This window comes from Lynx rufus, unplaced genomic scaffold, assembly GCF_022079265.1.
Source record: "Lynx rufus isolate CCGP_SWC_20201006 ecotype Redwood Valley unplaced genomic scaffold, mLynRuf1.p SCAF_8, whole genome shotgun sequence".
Classification (NCBI taxonomy): domain Eukaryota; kingdom Metazoa; phylum Chordata; class Mammalia; order Carnivora; family Felidae; genus Lynx; species Lynx rufus.
Genome location: NW_025814896.1, coordinates 25,350,446 through 25,370,916, shown reverse-complemented (window position 1 = coordinate 25,370,916; position 20,471 = coordinate 25,350,446). Strand labels below are relative to the sequence as shown.

At 46.3% G+C, this 20,471-nt stretch overlaps 1 protein-coding gene and 1 non-coding gene across 5 annotated transcripts; one reads left to right on the top strand and one right to left on the bottom strand.

The window, feature by feature from the left end:
* Positions 1 to 1,152: 1,152 nt before the first annotated feature.
* Positions 1,153 to 19,746, bottom strand: PXMP4 (peroxisomal membrane protein 4). 4 transcript variants are annotated; one of them, XM_047069099.1, is made up of 4 exons: positions 19,634 to 19,746; positions 13,048 to 13,110; positions 5,931 to 6,010; positions 1,153 to 1,402 (listed from the first exon to the last, which is right to left on the bottom strand). In XM_047069099.1, exons 1-4 carry the CDS (start codon positions 19,744 to 19,746, stop codon positions 1,323 to 1,325), a joined length of 336 nt encoding a protein of 111 aa, XP_046925055.1. In that variant the 3' UTR covers positions 1,153 to 1,322. The 4 variants fall into 4 exon arrangements, with proteins under 4 accessions (XP_046925055.1, XP_046925056.1, XP_046925057.1 ...); XM_047069100.1 differs by lacking the exon at positions 1,153 to 1,402 and adding an exon at positions 3,589 to 3,738; XM_047069101.1 differs by lacking the exon at positions 1,153 to 1,402 and adding an exon at positions 3,589 to 3,735.
* LOC124504438 (U6 spliceosomal RNA) lies at positions 9,690 to 9,792 on the top strand. The gene has a single exon (XR_006960419.1). It is a non-coding gene; the product is annotated as a U6 spliceosomal RNA (small nuclear RNA).
* Positions 19,747 to 20,471: the final 725 nt, after the last annotated feature.

The window sequence follows — 20,471 nt, the reverse complement described above, 5'->3', positions numbered from 1 at the left end:
ATTTATTTAGTGTGCTAAAAAAAGAACATATAATACTAAATCACAAATTTATTTATTTATTTATTTTTTTTTTTTTTTTTTTTAAATTTTTTTTTCAACATTTATTTATTTTTGGGACAGAGAGAGACAGAGCATGAACGGGGGAGGGGCAGAGAGAGAGGGAGACACAGAATCGGAAACAGGCTCCAGGCTCTGAGCCATCAGCCCAGAGCCCGACGCGGGGCTCGAACTCACGGACCACGAGATCGTGACCTGGCTGAAGTCGGACGCTTAACCGACTGCGCCACCCAGGCGCCCCTAAATCACAAATTTAAAAAATATTTTGATAATTAACTCTATAGTCAATATAATTCTTGTCTTTTGTAATCCTATGCATTTTATTTTTATTATTTTTTAAGATTTTATTTAAAAAGATTAAAAAAATTTAATGTTTATTTTTGAGAGAGAGACAGAGAGAGACAGAGAGAGACAGAGAAAGAAAATGAGTAGTAGAGGGGTAGAGAGAGAGGAAGACACAGAATCTGAAGCAGGCTCCAGGCTCTGAACTGTCAGCACAGAGCCCGATGTGGAACTCAAACCCACAGACTGCGAGATCATGACCTGAGCTGAAGTCAGACGTTTAACCGACTGAGCCACCCAGGTGCCCCTAAAAATAATTTTTTTAATGTTTAGTTTTGAGAGAGAGAGAGAGCGAGCAGGGCAGGGGCAGAGAGAGAGGGGAAGAGAGGATCTGAGGCAGGTTCCATGCTGACAGCAGTGAGTCGGGTGCGGGGCTCGAACTCACAAACTGTGAGATCATGACCTGAGCCAAAGTCGGACACTCAACCGACTGAGCCACCCAGGTGCCCCAAGATTTTATTTCTAAGTAATCTGTACACCCAATGTGGGGTTCAAACTCACAACCCCAAGATCAAGAGTCACATGTTTCATTGACTAAGCAAGCAAGGCACCCCAATAATCCTATGTATTTTATTTATTTTTAAAGCTTTATTTATTTATTTATTTATTTATTTATTTATTTATAGACAGAAAGCGTGAGCAGGGGAGGGGCAGAGAGAGAGGAGAGAGCAAGAATCCCAAGCAGGCTCTGTGCTGCCAGTGCAGAGCCCGACACGGGGCTCGAACCCAGGAACCAGGAGATGATGACCCGAGCCGAAGTCACACACTCAACCGATTGAGCCACCCAGGCCACCCATGGTAAAATGTATTTAAACCATTTTAAATGGGTTTAAATACAGCATTCTGAGAAGAGTCCATAGGCTTCACCAGATGCCAAAGAGGGGTTCATGACACACATTAAAAAGACCCCCTAAAAAGGAAAGTCATAAGAGCTGATGTGGTCTGGCCCTGATCCTTCCCTCAGCTGACATCCAGCCCATGAGGACAGTCTGACGGAGGAAGCCTGGAAAAGCAATGGGAACAAGGTTTTGGATGGAGACCCTATGACCTACATTTCCATTTTGCCTGTTTTCCCGTCTTGTTTGTGAAATCGTGACACCTGCAAAGCTCTGGGCACGGAGACCTGGTGCAGAAAGCAGGGAACCCTCCATGAGGAAGCGTCTCTAAAAACAATGCCAGAAGGGAGCCCAGCTTTCCCTCTGTCGTCCACCTGGACCCCTGCGGCCTGTAGCTCATGAGCGAGTCCTGCAGGAGACTCTCTGATTAAAATGAAACCCCTCTTACCCAAATGCTCTTCAGGGCTGAAGGAAGACACACTCTTTCCCTATCCATCTGGAACATGACAAGGGGAGGGGAAAAGAAATAACGTTTCTTTTTATAAATACCCTCTAATTCGTTAAAGAAAGCAGCCCAGCTGAAGTCACAGATTGTGGTGACATGGGGTTCGCTCTGGGGGGTGGAATGCGTGCAGCACGATGTTCTGGTTTAGGAGAGCGTCAGGTTCAAAGCTTGATTCTTGTAAACCCAAGCAAACGATGGAGAAAGAAACACTATCTCTACAATTCTTTCTGGGGCCTGCAACGTAGAAGGGAGCAGGGAGCAGGGAGCGTCACAAGAGGCAGTTTCTTGGCATCTTGGCCTATGAATCATTGCTCTCACATGGGCCTTACGGACCCATCTCTAATTTGAAAGTGGAGCAGCAGAAGGCCCCAAATTAACCTCATTTTTGTCCTTTCCCTTTCACTGGGAGCTCCATCGGCCTGAACGTGGGGTGTCACCGATGGTAATATCTGGATATCTAGGGAGGTTCACCTTTACACTGATCACAGTAACAGCCTGCCTGAGGGGGTGATGGGGTAGAGTTGGGGTGGGAAGCAGCTCAGAGAAAGGGCTCACTTTCATATTAGATTATTGATCAAAGGGAAACGGAACACGCAGAGGACAAAGAAGAAATGCCAAAGACTTGTTGAGATGACAGTGTGATATAAAGTTTCTCATAAGACAGGAGTGCCTGGATGGCTCAGTCGACGGAGCATGTGACTCTCGATCTTCGGGTTGTGAGTTCGAGCCCCATGTTGGGTGTGGAGATTACTTTAAAATATTTTTTAAACGTTTCTTACAAGACCAAGATAGGTGGCTGTGTACAGAATATCTCAGAAAGGCTGTACTAGTAAGTGCTAACAGTGAATGCCCCTGGCAAGAGAGAGGATTTGAGGGTGGAGCTTGGGGGTACGAAGGAACTTGATTTTTCCTTGTGATCTACCTTTTGTACTGTGTGAGTTTTGCTGAAAAATTATTTTGTATAGTCTTACGTGTCAGAAGACTTCATAGGAATGTGGCAGGTCCTTAATAAACACATTAAACCATTGTACTATTTCAGGAAGTAGCATTTATAGAGTGCCTACTGTGTGCCAAGGGCCCTTTGGCAATGCTCATTTTACGGATCTTAGGAAATGGAAGCTCGGCTAGGAGGGAGCCAAGTGGGGACTCCTCCCAGGTCTGCTGGAAGCCAGAGCTCTGCTCCTCAGCAAGGACCACACAGCCTTCCTCCCTGGAGTGAGCAGTTGGAGGCACCAGATGCTCTGGCAGGATCCAGAGAGATGCCATCTGTGAGGGAAACCTATTCTTAGAGAGCAGAGACAGTCACTGGTGTAGCCGGCCAGGCCCCCACAGCAGTGGGGGGATGCTAGGCAGGCACACAGCCAAGGCTCTACCTTTAACTGGGGGGGGGGGGTAGGACAGGTTAAAAGCGGGGGGTACTCAGTTCTTAGGACCACACTTCCTCCTACGTTGGGATGCTATATTAGAAATAACAGCAAACATTTATTGAGTGCTTACTTTATATTCGTCATGTTGTTTAATCCCCCAGGCCATCCTGTGAGGTGAGTGCTATCAGAATGCATATTTTACAGATGAAGAAACAGAGGTACAGAATGGTTAAGCCATTTGCCTAAGGAAACAGGGCTGAGCCCAGGCGCTTTTGCTGTCCCCAATCAGCATGTTATACGGACTCTCAACCTGCTGCACTGGAGGCCAATTTTAGTTTGGGTTTCCTCAATAGCAGACCCCAAGACAAGGATTTGAGTGCAAGTGGTTTATTTGGGAAATGGTCCCAGGAAGTACTCGTAGGGGCATGAGGAAGGGAGACAGAGAAGGGAGTGTTATCAAGCAAGTGACCACTGTGGGCAGGCCGAGTTCAGTCCCGCTGGGGAACTCTGGGAGCCAGTGTGGAGCATGTGCCTCAGAGTTACCGCACCCGGTGATAATGGGGGGGGGGGGGGGCATTCATCAGTCATTGGTTGAGGGCTGCTCCTGGGATGTGGTAATCCTCCAGACCTGCTGTGGGGAGACGGAGCAGATGCCAGTAACAAGAGAGGGCCTTCAGGCAGAGACACAGGGGTGGCAGGTGGAAAAGTTGGCTGGTGTGCGGTGAAGTGGTAAGTTGGAGGAGATATGGGTGCAGCACCCCCAGCATCTGCTTGCTGATGACCACCCCCCTCCCCCGCGTAACCTTGGGATCTCATTCAGCCTCCACAGAGTGAATTCAGAGACCTTCCAGATCACCTTCTCCAAACGTGTAGTACAACACCATGGCTGAGAACACTGCTATTGGCATCAGATTTGATGCCACCATGATTACCTAACAGCTCTGTGACTCAGTTTCCTCACTTGTAACAAGGGATAATAGCTGGCTGCATATCATTCCCTACTGCCTCATTACTCAAAGTATGGCTTAGACCAGCAGCACCACCAGCGGCACCTGGAAGCCTGTGAGAAGTGCAGAATGTCTGGCCCTACCGCAAACTCACTGAGTCAGAATCTACATTTTAATAAGATCACCAGTGACTCATGTGCACATTTCTACTAGTAATTTCTAAAATATAAAAAGAGACTGAAGTATTCTTACTAGACCAAGGGTCTCAAATTGGTGGGCCATGGACCAAATCTTCCTGGAGACCTGTTTGATTTACCCAGCACACTGATTTTTAAAATCAGACTGGCCCGTGAGTCTCCAGTTGACCGTGTCCCCACCACTCCCTAGTGCACATTTTCATTTATGCCCCTTGCCAGGTCCCTGTGGGCACCTGAGTTTGCACCCCCAGCCTGGAACCGATCCTATAACCAGCTAACGTTTGCATAGCTTAGGTTTCTAAATTTAACATAAGGCACTGAAAAAAACCCATGGGCTTTGAACTCAGACAGCTCTGGGTTCAAACCCTGATTTGGCCATCATACTAGTTGTATTACCTTCAGCAAGTTACTTCCCCTTTCTGATCCTGTGCCTACATCTGTGAAATGAGGATCAGAATACATACTTGCAAGGTCACTGCATGGATTAAAAATAATATGTGCAAAGCACCGGGAGGAAGTAGGAGCTCACTAAATAGAAGTAATTAGTAGTAATAGCAGCTGTTGTAGTTATACAAGTCCAATGAGGACACCCGCTGTGTTTTATGATTATCCTCATTTTACAGGAAACTGAGACTCAGAGAGGTTAAGTACCTTCCCCAAGGTTACATAGTGGTGGAGTGGGGACTCAAACCCATATCCCCAGCTCTGTATCCGTACTGTCCACTAGAATTTTCTGTAAGGACAGAAGTGTTCTACATCTGTGTAGCCACTAGCCACATGTGGCTGACTGAGCACTTGAAAAATGACTGGCCCAAATTGAGACATGCTATAAGCATACAACACATATGTGACTCTGATGACATAGTACTAGAAAAAAGAATGTAAAATAGCTTGTTACTTTTTATATTAATTACATGTTAAAATGATAAAATTTTAGAAATATTGGGTTAAATATATAATTAAGATTAATCTCACCTGTTTCTTTCTACTTTTTTTAATGTGGCTACTAAGAAAAGCTTTAATTACATATATGGATCCCATTGTGCTTCCACTGGACAGTGGAATTCTAGAGCTTCTCCATTAGAACACCTGAGCAAGAAATATAATATTTTCTAAAAACATATTTGCAACCCACTGCCCACCAGCAAGGAGCACTCTGTTACTTAAGAATGACTGAAGACCGTACACACCAGTAAGAGACTTCAGGGCCCTCCTCTGATGCCCAGAGGGGGTGTCTTTCCCTGGTCTCACAGAAGTCAGCAGCAGAGCTGGAATCATGTCCAAGGCTCCACAGCCCGAATCGCCACTTGGTCCACCATTTGGGAGTACCTAATGGGACTTGGAAATCAGTGCTTTTGCTTCAGCAAATGGAACCCTGGGACAATAGAATCTGGAGTCTGAGAACCATGATCTTGAGAAGAAGGATCCACTGGGAGGATTCACCGATGGAGCCAATCTCGGGTGCAGATGCCCCCATAAGCACCTTGGGAGCACGTTACTTTGAGGGAAGGCTTTTGTTGTAGAGGAGGAAGTCTGAGATATCGTGCCATACATCGCTGTCCTGATACAGGTAGGTCATGGAGGACTGCAGTGAGGGTTGTAGAGTGTGCTGGTGGTACTCAAAGAGCCACAGCACCAGCCCCCACACTATCCCAGTGAGCAAAGGGAAAGGGTCCCACCTGGGTTCGGGAATGTAGCCCTTCTCCACGCCCAGGCGGCACAGGGCAAACAGGAGCCGTGACAGCAGGTACATGTTGATCTGCAGGAAGGGAATGACAGGGGATTACAGGAGGGCCCAGCCACTGGGAACCTTCTCCCCCTGACCCATGCACTGGGGCACCTACTGTGCAGTGGACTAGTGTTTTTCTTTTTTTTTTTTAAGTTTCTTTATTTAGAGGTGCCTGGGTGGTTCAGTCTGTTGGGCATCTGACTCTTGGTTTCGGCTTAGGTCATGATCTCACGGGTTCATGGGATTGAGCCCCATGTCAAGCTCTGTGCTGACAACACTGAGCCTGCTTGGGATTCTCTCTCTCTCTCCCTCTCTCTTACTGTCTCTCCCCCACTTGTGCTTATGCTCTCTCTCTCTCAAAATAAATAAACATTTAGAAAAGTAAATAAATAAAGAATAAAGTTTTAAAATTTATTTTAGTAATCTTTACACCCAATGTGGGGCTTGAACCTATGACCCCGACCGAGTTCAAGAGTCTCATGCTCTTCTGACGAAGCCATCCAGGAGCCCCTGGAACAGTGTGCTGGTATGCAAGGTGATTTGAAATAGTATGTAGCGGGTATTTTAACATTGCTATTCATTTCTTAATTTATCATTCTTGTTAATTAAAAATTTTAGAAAATAGGGGCACCTGGGTGGCTCAGTTGGTTGAGCGCCCGACCTTGGCTCAGGTCATGATCTTGTGGTCCGAGTTCGAGTCCCATGTCAGGCTCTGTGCTGACCGCTCAGAGCCTGGAGCCTGCTTCAGATTCTGTGTCTCCCTCTCTCTCTGCCCCTCCCCTGCTCGTGCTCTCTCTCTCTCAAAAATAAATAATCATTTAAAAAAATTTAGAAAATGAATACATTTACATGTTTCAAAACTAAAAGGTAACTTGACACCAAAAAATACAATGCACACACACACACACACACACCCATACACAATTAATAGGTTGGGTCTTATCGAAATTTAAAATTGATTGTGAAAGCCCCTATGAAGAGCCTGAAAAGAAAAGCCACAGGTGAGAGAAAATATTCACAAACACATATCTGACAAACTGGTATCTGGAATATATTTTAAAAAAAAACCTCTTAAAACTCAACGGTAAAGAAAAGAAACAATCCAATTAGAAAATAAGCAAAAGATGCGAACAGATGCTTCACTGAACTGGTTATACAGATGGAAAATAAGGACATGGAAAGATGTTCAACGTCATTAGCCATTAGGAAAATGCAAATTAAAACCGCAATGAGAAGCCCTGACACCTATCAGAATGGCTAAAATTAAAAATGTGATCAACCAATGCTGGCTCGGATGTGGAGAAAATGGATCATTTGTATATTCCTGATGGGAATGTAAAATAGTACGGTCCTCTAGAAAATAGTTTGGCAATTTCTTAAAAAATTAAACATGCAGGGGCACCTGGATGTCTCAGTCGGTTACGCGACCAACTCTTGATTTTGGCTCAGGTCATGATCTCACAGTTCGTGGGTTTGAGCCCCGCCATCAGCATAAGAGCCTGCTTAGGATTCTCCCTCCCTCTCTGCCCTCCCCTAATCGCATGTCTGCATGTGCGTGAGCTCTCTCAAAAAAATAAATAAACTTAAAAAAAAAAAGTCAATCCTCAAAGGTTACATACAGCAATGACTCTACTTCTAGAACATTTTTGAAATGACAAAATTTCAGAAATGGAGGTCAGAGGGGTCAGGGAAAAGGAGGGGTAAGAAGATAGTGTGACCAGGATTCCTAGGCCTTAGAAGTTTATAAGCCAGTGCCATTTCTTTTATTTATTTTTTTTAAGTTTATTTCTTTTGAGAGAGAGTATGCACCCACACAGCAGGCGAGAAACAGAGACAGAGGGAGAGAGAGAATCCCAAGCAGGCTCCGTGTTGTCAGTACAGAGACCTATGCAGGGCTCAAGCTCACAAAACCTGAGATCATGACCTGAGCTAAAATCAAGAGCTGGACACTTAACCGACTGAGCCACCCAGGCATCCCAGACCAGTGACATTTCTAACAACAACAACAAAAACTGGGGAAATTTTCTCAAAATACAAAATGCTCATATCCACAGACTCCACAATCCCATGTTGAGGAAATTTCAGATGGATTGACAGACAAACGCCCAAAGACGCAGACTACAATGTGTGTGTACTGGCAAAAGGCTAGAGACCCCCTTGTCCATCCAGAGGAGACTGGGAAAATCAAGCCTGGTCTATCCACCCAATGGAGAACTTTGCTGATGTTAAAAAGAATGAGGGATTGACAAGAAAGGTTTCCAAAATACATCATTCTGTGAAGAAAAAGTGTGGTGTGATCTCATTGGAGGAAAACTCCTGATATGTTCAGACACAAGCACAATTTCTGAAGAGCACACAAGACACAGTTGAAGTGTTCATGGACAGTGGCTGGACAATTAGTGGAGGGTGGGAACTTTCTTTTAAATCCTTTTTTTTTTAAGTTTATTTATTTTGAAAGAGAGAGAGCATATGCACACGCACAAATGGGGGAGGGGAAGAAAAGAGGGAGGGAGACAGAATCCCAAGCAGGCTCTGCCCTGTCAGATGTGGGCTCGATCTCATGTCTCACCAACAGTGAGATTATGACCTGAAACGAAATCAAGCGTCAGACGCTTAACTGACTGAGCCACCCAGGTGCCCCTTTTCAATTTATTGTCTAGTTTTATTGTGACCATACCCCAAGCACCTAGAAGTATGCCAGGCACACAGGGGTGCTTAGTCTGCATTTTTTAAAATGTGAAAATAAAACGTTTTATAATTTGAAAGTATTTAATAAATTTGAGGGAGGCAAAAAGAGGGTCTGCCAACTTTTCACGATGACCAAAAAGGACTTAAAACAATAACTAGCATTTCATTTCACAAAAAAAAGAAGGAAAAAAAAAAGGATTTTAACCTAGAAAAAGGACAAGTTAAAGGAGATCATTCTTCGAGTGTAGTAAGTTATGTTTTATGGGGCGCCTGGGTGGATCAGTCGGTTAATAAGTTATGTTTTATGGGGCGCCTGGGTGGATCAGTCGGTTAATAAGTTATGTTTTATGGGGTGCCTGGGTGGATCAGTCGGTTAAGTGTCCGACTTCAGCTCAGGACATGATCTCACGGTTTGTGAGTTTGAGCCCTGTGGCAGGCTCTGTGCTGACAGCTCAGAGCCTGGAGCCGGCTTCAGATTCTGTGTCTGCCTCTCTCTCTGCCTCTCTCCCACTTATGCTCTGTCTCTCTGTCTCTCTCAACAATAAATGTAAAAAAAAAGAAAAAAATTTTTTTAAATAAGTTATGTTTTATGAATATCTTACTCCAGGCCAATTTAAATTTTTTTCTTTTACTGTTTATTTTTGAGAGAGACAGAGACAGTGTACAAGCAGGGGAGGGACAGAGAGAGAGGGAGACACAGAATCTGAAGCAGGCTCCAGGCTCTACACTGTCAGCACAGAGCCCGACACGGGGCTCCAACTCACAAATGGTGAGATCATGACCTGAGCTGAAGTCAGATGACTAACCAACTGAGCCCCCCAGGTGTCTGGTAGCCATTTTTTTTTTTTTTTAAGTAAGCTCTACACCCAATGTGGGGCTTGAACTCATGACCCATGATCAAGAGTCATATGCTCTACTGACTGAGCCAGCCAGGTGCCCCCAGAGTGGTGGTGTGGTTTTTTTTTTTCCTCATTTCACTGCACAGTGTTTTTTGGTTTTTTGTTTTTCAATCTTTGCTCCAGTGCTCGCTTCGGCAGCAAATCTACTAAAATTGAACAATATAGAGATTAGCATGACCCCTGTGCAAGGATGACACACAAATTTGTGAAGCGTTCCAGATTAAAAAAAAAAAAAAGATCTTTGTTCCAGAAAACAGCACACACACTGAGTTTTGGGAAAGATGGAATTTCAGCAAGCCGCTTGCTTGGTTTACAGATAAGGAAACTGAGGAGAAAGTGACTTTCCCAAGGTCACACAGGGACTGGTGAATCACAGACCCTCAGACCTCTACCTCTTTGACCTCTACCTGGACCACGTCCCTCCCACCCCCCAACCCCACCTGCAGCCCAACCCCTATCCTGGGGCAGGGTCTTTACCTGACTGTTGATGTTATTGTTATCTTTAAACACCAGCAAGGCCCCGATGAAGGCAGCCAGGAACGAGTGCACCTGGTAGGTCTCGCCCTGCACGTGGGACTGCAGGGCACAGAGCCCCTTATAGGCGAACACAAAGCAGGCCAGGTTCCAGGAGTGGGTGTACGTGGCCTGCAGGATGGCCCACAGCTTCTCCTGGAGGCTGAACAAACACAGGGAGCCCCCATGAGCACAGGCCCAGTGTTCCACGTTCACTCACTGGGCGTGCAAATGTGAACCAGGCGAGGAGCTCACGGCCACTGCTCTTTCAGCCCCAGGCCTCTAGCTTCCATGTCGTGGGGGCTGCTGTCCCATTGGATTCAGGCCTTGACTCCATGCCACTTCCTCAGAGGGCCCTTGCCTGACCACCCGACTCAAAAGAATGCCCATCATATCCTGTCCTCTTTTCCTTCACAGCTCTTACACCAGCTGACACTTATATGCTTGTTTATTATTTCTCCCCACTCCCACCCCACTCCAGTGCAAGCTACTGAAGAGTGGTGTCTACATCTGAACAGAGCTTGGCACATAGTAGGTACTCAATACGTGTTTTTTTGGAGTGAGCTGTGAAGACATGAATGAGAGAGTAAGGGAGAGCCTACTATGTACTGGAGCTGGGGATACGATTCTGAGGGAAAGTGCTTGCTGCCTTCATAAGATATATGATCTAAAGGGAGAACATAAATAATCACGAAGCAAGGGTCAAATTTCGACTTGACCAGAGATGATCCTGGGATCTGAAGGATTGATGAGGTGTCAATGAAGTCGAGAGGGGAGAGGACTTGCATCCAGGCAGAGGGATCAGCACATGCAAAGGTTTGGAGGAGGGACAGAGAGTAAGGAGTAAAGGGACAGAGAGAAGCCATCAAGGCCTGAGCAAAGAATATGGGGGGAAATGATGTGAGGAGAGGAAGGGCCATGCTCTTCTGTCTTTATCCTGAGAAAAGTACACATTTAAGTAGGGAAAGGATTCTATTTATCTTTTAAAATTAAGTCACTAGGGGGCAGTGAGGAGAACACAAGGACAAGGGCAGAGTGTACAATTCAAGGATGACACAACCAACCTAGAGGCTAGATGAGGACCTTGAAGTGGGTCAACTGGAACCTGTGGAAATCGGCCAGGTGAGTGGGGACAGCCAGGAGTCAGCTGGCTCTCGCCTCACAGGAACACAAGCCCCGTGTTGCCAGTTCTTAATCTTTTTTTTTTTTTTTTTTTTGAGTAAACTCTATGCCCAACATGGGGCTGAAACTCATGACCTCGAGATCAAGAGTCACATGCTATAGTGACTGTGCCAGCCAGGCATTAATGCAAGAAAGCTGGATTTCCCAGTTATCAAGTATTGGTGCTAATCTTGCCTTCAAAATGTTTCGAGAGTCTGACCACTTTCCTCTCACCTACACTGCCACCACCAATGTCTGGGCCACCAGCATTGTTCCTCTTGATCACTGACTGCTTTGTTCGCTCCTCTATCCCTAGCACCTAAAATGGTGTCTGGCACATAAGAGATGTTCAATAAATATTTACTGTTTGAAAGAATGAGTTCAATTTTAAGAAAACAGAGGGCAAAAACCAAAACTAAAATCAGCGAATCAATAAATAAAGCAAAACTACAAGAGGTGTGAATTCGAGCCCCATGATGGGTATAGAGCTTACTTAAAAAAAGAAAGAAAAGAGCAACCCTAAAAAAATACAAAAAAGGGAAAATCTTGTGAGCTGGATTTGGCCAATAGGCTGTCCATGTGTGCTTCTTATAAGCTCTAGGTGAAGCTACATACATTAAAAACCAGGCCACAGGGGTGCCTGGGTGGCTCAGTCGGTTAAGTGGCTGACTTCGGCTCAGGTCATGATCTCACGGTCAGTGAGTTCAAGCCCTACGTCGGGCTCTGTGCTGACAGCTCAGAGCCTGGAGCCTGTTTCAGATTCTGTGTCTCCCTCTCTCTGACCCTCCCCTGTTCATGCTCTGTCTCTCTCTGTCTCAAAAATAAATAAACGTTAAAAAAAAAAAAAAAGTTAAAAAAAAAAAAAACCAGGCCACAGACGCTTAGTTAGCTAAGTGTCTGACTCCTAGTTTCGGCTCAGGTCAAGATATCACGGTTTATGAGTTTGAGCCCCACATTGGGCTCTGTGCTAAGAGCATGGAGCCTGCTTAGGATTCTCTCTCCCCCTCCCTCTCTCTCTGCCTCTCCCCCGCTCATGCGCGCTCCCCCTCTCTCTCTCAAAATAAATAAATGAACTTTAAAAAGAAAAAAAGCAATGGTTCACCCAAGGAGGACCCATGGCCAAATAAATCTCAGCATTAAAAACGAGGCCACAGAGTAGTTTCTGAGAAGTGCAATGAGGGGAAAGTCACGGGGGTTGGAGGAAGACCAAGAAGTTTGAGTAAGGGAGGGAGGTCATGGACAGTTTTGCCAAGGAAGTAACCCTCATAAAATTGGTATTGGTTGCCAGGAAGGAAATAAAGGTAGGGCAGAAGAGGAAAGAGCATGCCCGGCAGGGGGTGTTGTATAAGTAAACGTGTGGAGGTGGAACCACATGTGGCATGGCAGCGAGTCCTATGTGCCAAGGGCACTGCAGGCTGGATGTAGGGGAACAGTGTGGGGATGCAGCTGAGACCAGGCAGCAGGGGGCCTTTTTTTTAAAGTTATCTTAATGTTTTTTTAAGTTATCAGTATACTTAATATATACTGTTATCTTCATTTCAGGTGTACAATGTAGTGATTCAACAATCCCATACATCATCCAGTGCTCCTCGTGGTTAGTTGCAGGGGGGCTTTTAAGGAAGGAAGTTGGGCTTCTCTGGAGGATCGTGCGAGCCGGGGGAGTTTTTGAGCAGCAATGATAGATCAGACTCGTACTTGAGATGGTGGTGATGGGGGATAGGCTAGACCTAGCTAGGAAGCTAGTGCAACCGTCCTGGTACTGAGGGCTGAACATACTCTCTCCCAGTTTGAGGAGGGGGTGGGTACCTGCCACTCCGGAAGAGAAAGGTCATGACCAGCGCGTGAGGGGCCCGGATTTTGACTCCGTAGCTGCAGAAAAGAAAGGAAACAGTTACTATGGCGTCACTGCCTCACAGAGTCTCCCTGGGCAATCTGACTCCTCGCCCCCTCTCCAAGCCTAATCCTAACATCGTCCTGAAGGGGAGATAATGCTGGCTTTCAGGTTAGATCTGGGTTCAAGTTAGACCTGGGTTCAAATCCCAGTCCTAACACCTTCTTGGTAGTGTGGCCTCAGGCTTGTTATTTAACTTCTCTGAGCCTCAGTTTGCCTAACAGTAAAAGGGGATGTCAGCCTAGGGGGCTGGTTATAATTCCAATGAAAGGGGACCATGTGTGTCAAAGGCCTCCACCAGCCTCACCCAACTGGCTGTGTGGAGTTGCTGCCTCGGTTCCACACTGACTTACCATTGCAGCCGGACTCATTTTTTTTTTTTAAGCATAAATCATATCACATCCCAATTTAAAAGCCGCCAATACCTTTCCCCTACTCACAGAATAAAATCTGGGCTCTTCCCACAGCCTTGAAAGTGCTGCAAGATGTGGCCCCTGCTTACTTCTCCTACCTCTTGCCCCCTACTTCTCCTGCTCCATCCAACCCGCCCTGGCCTTCCTGTAGGTCTTTGGACTGCCAGTTTCTCCCCTGCCTCTGGGCAGGCTGTTCCCTCTGTCCTTTACTCCTCACGTAGCCACTGCTTCCTCAGCTCTCCAATCTCAGCTGGGGCCTCTGTGGAGGCTTCTTACACAACAGCCTAGGTTAGGGTAATATTTGCATTGCCACAGAGCCCCAAGCTTCTCTGTGGTACTCTACACTCCTGGGTTAATGATTCAATTTCTCATAACTACTTATTCTATTCTAATTATCTCTTTCTTCCACTAGACTGTGGGCTTCGTGAGGGACTATGTTTGATTTGTCCTCCACAGAGTCCCCAGCACCTTGCATGGTACTTAACATATAGCATGTGCTTAGTACATGATGGCTGACTGATTCTGGAACAACCTTTAATTATCTGTGAGGGAAGGTAATTTCTAGAAGGTTCTATCTTCAGCTTGGTTCATCTTAAAGTTAATAAGTTCCCTAAAATAGTTGCTGAGTAATATAATTCCTTCTACCTGTTCAAAATACACCTCTTTCCAACTATTATAGACAGGAGGACCTGAGCTTTGTAAAACTGGATTTAAAAAATAAAAAACACTGGAAAGAAATATGCCACAATGTTAGCAATGTCCCCAGAGCTGGAGAAGTATGCGAATTTACTTTTATCTTTTAACTTTTCTATTCTTCCAAAATGATCTATAATGATTAAGCATTGCTTTTAAAATTAAAGCAACTGGAATAAACATTTTTAAAAAAATTTTTTTTTTCCAACGTTTATTTATTTTTGGGACAGAGAGAGACAGAGCATGAACGGGGGAGGGGCAGAGAGAGAGGGAGACACAGAATCGGAAACAGGCTCCAGGCTCGGAGCCATCCGCCCAGAGCCTGACTCGGGGCTCGAACTCACGGACCGCGAGATCGTGACCTGGCTGAAGTCGGATGCTTAACCGACTGCGCCACCCAGGCGCCCCAAACATTTTTTTTTAATTTTTTTTTTCAACGTTTATTTATTTTGGGACAGAGAGAGACAGAGCATGAACTGGGGAGGGGCAGAGAGAGAGGGAGACACAGAATCGGAAACAGGCTCCAGGCTCTGAGCCATCAGCCCAGAGCCCGACGCGGGGCTCGAACTCCCGGACCGCGAGATCGTGACCTGGCTGAAGTCGGACGCTTAACCGACTGCGCCACCCAGGCGCCCCCCAAACATTTTTTTTTAAAGTAGGCTCCATGCCCAATGTGGGGCTTCTTGAGCCCGTGACCCTGAGATCAAGAGATACACGTGCTATGTACTGAGCCAGCCAGGCATGCTGAAATAAATTTTAAAAGTTACATAAAGGCCTCTTTTTAAGACTCAAACCTCTTCCCCTGACCCTCCTTGTACTTCCTCATTTGAGCACTGGGGATTGTGTGAACATGAATACTTTCATCCTCATTGTTTTTCATTTATTTTTTAAAGATTTTATTTTTAAACAATCACACCCAACATGGGGCTCAAACTCACAACCCCAAGATTGGAGTTGCATGTTTCACTCACTGAGCCAGCGAGGTGCCCCCTCTGTTTTAACTATATTCAAGTGGGTAGTAAAAAGGAAATACTGTAGTATTTGGTGCCAAAGCCCTGCCACGTTTTACTGTGTGAACTTGGATAAGTTACTTAACCTCTCTGAGCCTCTCTTCTCCCATCAGTAAAAAGTATTCTCCATTTCAGACTTGCTTCTGGCAGTTAAGGATGTAGCACATGTGAAAGTTCTAGTCTCTTCCTTCTTGTTCTTGACTGGACTCTCTCTTATCCCACCAAGTTCTCCAGCTGCCAGGCCCTGATCTTACCAAGCTACAAGGTCTAAAAATCCTTGGCACAATGACCATGACTACATATTGTCATATGAGTATCTGTCACTGTTCACCACAGGCTTGTTAGAAACAGCAAAAGACTGGAAGCGAAGCCATGTCCATCCACAGGGAGCTTCTGGATAAATAAACAATGGTCCCACCACTGAGTGGAATACTACACAGATGTAAAAGACGGAGGCAGCTTTATGTGCACTGCAGGATATATTAAAGCAAGATGTGTAAAATATAAAGTTGCATCAAACGAGGTAATTCTTCCATAAATCTAAAATTATTTCAAAATAAAACTTGTCTTGGGGCACCTGGGTGGCTCAGTTGGTTGAGCATCTAACTTCAGATCAGGTCACGATCTTGTGATTCCTGAGTTCAAGCCCCACACTGGGCTAGCTGCTGTCAGCATAGACTCCACTTCAGATCTCCTGTTCCCCTCTCCCTTCCCCTCCCCTGCCTGCGCTCTCAAAAATAAATAAAAATATTTTTTAAATAATAAAATAAAAAAGAAAACTTGTCTTAAATGTGTGTGGGGGAAATATATGTATTTGTTTGTGCATGCAGAGAATACTTCTGGAGGGAGACATGAGACTGGATATAGGTGTCACCTCCAGGGAGGGAGACTGAGTGATGGAAGAATGGGGTGAACAGGACTTCATAGCATCTACCTTTTTTTTTAAGTAGGCTCCACGCCCAATGTGGGCCTTGAATTCACAACCCTGAGACCAAGAGTCTCATGCTCCACTGACTGAGCCAGCCAGGCATAGCATCGAATTTTTTATGCCTTTTCTGAAAGTTACGTAATTTAAAAAAAATTTTTTTTAAGTTTTATTTATTTGTTTTTTTGAGAGAGAGACAGACAGAGTGAGTGGGGGAGGGGCAGAGAGAGAGGGAGAGAGAGAGAATCCCAAGCAGGCTCTGCGCTGTCAGCATGGAGCCCGATTCGGGGTTCGAATTCACACACCGTGAGATCATGACCTGAGCCGAAACTAAGAGCTGTACTCTTAACCGACTGAGCCACCCAGGCGCCCTGAAAGTTACCTAATTTTTAAAAAAGATTTTACTATTAAGTGATCTCTACACCCAGTGCGGGGCTCGAACTTACAACCCCAAGATCAAGAGTCTTATGCTCTACCAACTGAACCAGACAGGCACCCCTAACATTACCTAATTTTTAAAATACAGGGGTACCTGGGTGGCTCAGTCAGTTAAGCGTCCGACTTCAGCTCAGGTCATGATCTTGCAGCTTGTGAGTTCAAGCCCCGTGTCAGGCTCTGTGCTGACAGCTCAGAGCCTGAAGCCTGCTTCTGATTCTGTCCCCCTATCTCTCTGCTCCTCCCCTGTTCACTCTCTCTCAAAAAATTAATAAACATTAAAAATTAAAATATATATAAGTTAAATTTGTAAATGTTAACAAGTTGAAGCCAGTGTTATTGTTGCGATGGCCATGCTGAATTGCTTATCTTGTCTCCTGCCTCGCAGTGGGCAGGGCCCCCATCTTGGCCACAGCAACCTCTCTGCCACACCTCATCCAAAGCCATGTCTCTTTCCCTTGAACAAAGAGGCCCTCAGCCTCCTCCAGCTCACCAGGGTGAGAAGGGCCCTTGCTTATACCCCAGACATAAGTGGAATAGTGCCCCCACCTCCTTACATCTGCCAGGCCTCATTCCCAAAGCCCTCAAACTCAGGTGGGAGCCAGTTACTATCATTCACAGGATTACTCTATGTCCTGAAAAGGGGGGTGCCTGGGGTTTGAAAGGACTTACAGGACATAATGACAGGTTCAACATGATGTCCAGGAAGAGCCTGGTCTCAGCAAACTAACATTTAGGGAGGACACTTAGGGGACAGCCAGGACAATTTGACTATTAACTGGACAGTAGTCAACACTATAGATTATTATTAATTTATTAAGTGTAATCATGATAATTAGCCATATAGGAAAATGTTCAAATTTTTAGAGATGCACACTGACATATTGAGGGGTAGAAATCACAGTGAGTTCAATTTTACAAAGCTTATATGTCTTAGTCATCCAAGACTGCCTCCCTGAATGGATAGCGTCTCTGCACAAACCGCATATTCTTTTCCCCCTCCAGGCCTTTGTTCAAACCATTCCCTCTGGTTGGGATGCCCTTCTCCTCCTGGAAAATTCTAACTCGGCCTTCAAAATATCACCATCACCTCCTCTGTAAAGCATTCCGGGAACTGCCATGGTACTTTAATGATGAATCTCATTAGGACCTTGAACTCTTGGTCCTTACAGATGGGCATGGTGCCTTAGCACTAAACAGTAATGGGATCACTGCCTTAGATCACTCCGTTTGAGTGAGGCTGTTTCCATTTTACAGAGAAGGAAACTGAGGCCAGAAGAGATGAAGGCACCCAGCTTTGAAATAAAGGAACTAGGCCTGAGAAGGGCCTGATCTTAGCAAGTGCCTGCCCTGGCTGGGAAGGCTGAGACAACAGGAACAACTGGGTTGAAAGTATATATACAAAGCTAGCATTGGGCAATGCCCATTGCTGCTTTGTCCTGAGAATAACTTGGCAAAGGGCCACTTATATTATCCCATCTTAGTCACACCTCAGCATGGCTGATAAAACCTTCAGGCCCAACAGGTACCAATTCCACCTGACTCTGGGTTTCCAGAGAAGCCAAGAGCCTGGCATTGGGATCAGGCATCTCTGTGTTTGAATCCTGGCTGTGACACTGGCCAAGTGATGTGACCATAAGTAATGAGTTTACCTTTCTGAGCTAGTCTTCTCATTTGGAAAATGGGGACAATTGCAATTCCTACCCTGTACACTTGTACATTCATTCAGAAAATGTTTGAGAGTATCCTATGTACCATGTACTAGGAATACACCAAGGAACAAAGTAGATAAATATTTCTGTCCCTATGAAGCCCACTTTCTAGTGAGAAAGACAGAATATAAAAACAGGATACATAGGTGAACTTAGTGTCAGACGGTGACAAATAGTATGGAGAAAACTTAAGTATGGGAGGAAGTGAGGAGTTCAGAGATGACCTTATTGAGAAGGTGACACTTAAGCAGAGACCTGAAAAGGCAACGGTGTGATCTAGGCAGACGTCCTTGTATACACACACACACACACACACACACACACACACACACACACACACACCAGCCAACAGATATATATACCAGGCACTGTGCTGAGCATTTCACATACACTGATTCAATCCTCTGACAGTATGATGTAAGTATTATTATCGTCCCCATTTTATAGAAATTGAGGCTTAGAGAGGCTAAATGACTTGCTCCAGAACACACAGGTCGGTGGCACCAAGATTTGAACAAAGGCAGTCTCACCACCATGCCATGATGCCACTAGCATGCCAACTCCAGGAGAACAAATCTTTGGTTTTTTCTGTTGTGACCCCAGTTCTGGCACAGTACACTCTCAATAAATGACAACAGTTATGCATGAGTTTTAAAGGAGGGGGAGCTCCCCTCCAGTTACCAGCCAGGTGAAATGAACCCAAGACCTCCTTTCCAGCAGATCTGATGGCCAGGGTGGAATCAATTTAATGTCGAGCAAATATCTGCAGCTTCTTTCACAGTTGTTCTCATTCCTCAGGCTTATGCCTTAGGAGTTCCCTGGGCAGGATGGGGACTTGGCGCTAGAGTCATACAGATAAGAAGTGAGAAGTGGGATATGAGCCCATGGGCTCCTTAATGGTGGGAGCATAGGCAGAAGGCACCGCTGGCCTGCCAGAGGCCAGTGGCCACTTCTCACTGTGCAGATGGGACCGCTGAAGCCAGGCAGACCCAAGGAAACATAGCGGGGTATGGGGGGTGGTGTGAGGAGGTGTGGGCCAAACGAGGGGATACAAGGGCTGGCGTGGGAGGTGGTCAAGGCAAGTGGGCCAGGTTGCAAAGCATGTAGAGCCCCAAAACAGCTTAATGGGAGCCCCAGCTCAGAAGGCTCACGGAACCCCAAATCCAGCGCCCACCGTGCTAGACACCTCGGTAGACCGAGGCCTAGGGAGGCTGCTCAAGGGCACACGGCGTCGCGGTGGGCCCAGAATCCACTCCTCCGACCCCAGCCGGACCCACCCTTCAGCGCGGGCCCGGCCCGACCGCCCCACTCACACTGCCCCGTTCCGGAAGCCCTTAAGCATGGCCAACGCAGCATGGTAGCGGCGCTTGCGCAACAGTGCGTTGACCGCAAGGAGCAGAGCCCGTAGCTGCGGCGGGACGGCCATAGGGACGAAGAGACAGCGCAAGCAGCAGGACCAGCACTGGCAGGATCCGGCGGCGCACCTTGGAAGCGCGGGGCGGAGCAGCCGTGCCTTTGCACCCATAGGCTCTGTCTGCTGTCACTCTTAGGGGAAGACCCAATCAAATGGCCCACTCATCTCGCATGGGGAACGGGATGTTGGCACTCCTCCCGAGTAGCGTCTGATTGGAAGAGTGGGAGAGCTTGTAACCAATCACAAATGGGCTCCGCCTGACCGGCCCTAAGGGGGCCAGAATCCTGAGCCCGTATTTGTCCCACCAGATAGACTGTAGACCGTGGTTGGAAGTAGGTGGGTCACCCGTGAGTTTTCTTTTTTTTTTTTAAATTTTTTTTTCAACGTTTATTTATTTTTGGGACAGAGAGAGACAGAGCATGAACGGGGGAGGGGCAGAGAGAGAGGGAGACACAGAATCGGAAACAGGCTCCAGGCTCCGAGCCATCAGCCCAGAGCCTGACGCGGGGCTCGAACTCCCGGACCGCGAGATCGTGACCTGGTCGAAGTCGGACGCCTAACCGACTGCGCCATCCAGGCGCCTCTAAGATTTACTTTTTTAAAGTTTTTATTTATTTATTTATTTTGAGAGAGAGAGAGTGAGCAGGGGAGAGGCAGAGAGAGAGAGAGAGAGAGAGAGAGAGAGGGAGGGAGAATCCCACTCATGCTCTACACTGTCAGCTCAGAGCCCAACATCA

What these genes read in the sequence shown, in the direction of transcription:
- PXMP4 (XM_047069098.1), bottom strand. Translation starts at nt 19,746, where the DNA reads ATGGCCGTCCCGCCGCAGCTACGGGCTCTGCTCCTTGCGGTCAACGCA. An exon ending in GGCTTCCGGAACGGGGCAGT is followed by an intron (nt 13,111 to 19,633) that starts GTGAGTGGGGCG and finishes TCTTTTCTGCAG; the next exon opens with CTACGGAGTCAAAATCCGGG. An exon ending in TTTCTCTTCCGGAGTGGCAG is followed by an intron (nt 10,244 to 13,047) that starts GTACCCACCCCC and finishes GTGTTTGTTCAG; the next exon opens with CCTCCAGGAGAAGCTGTGGG.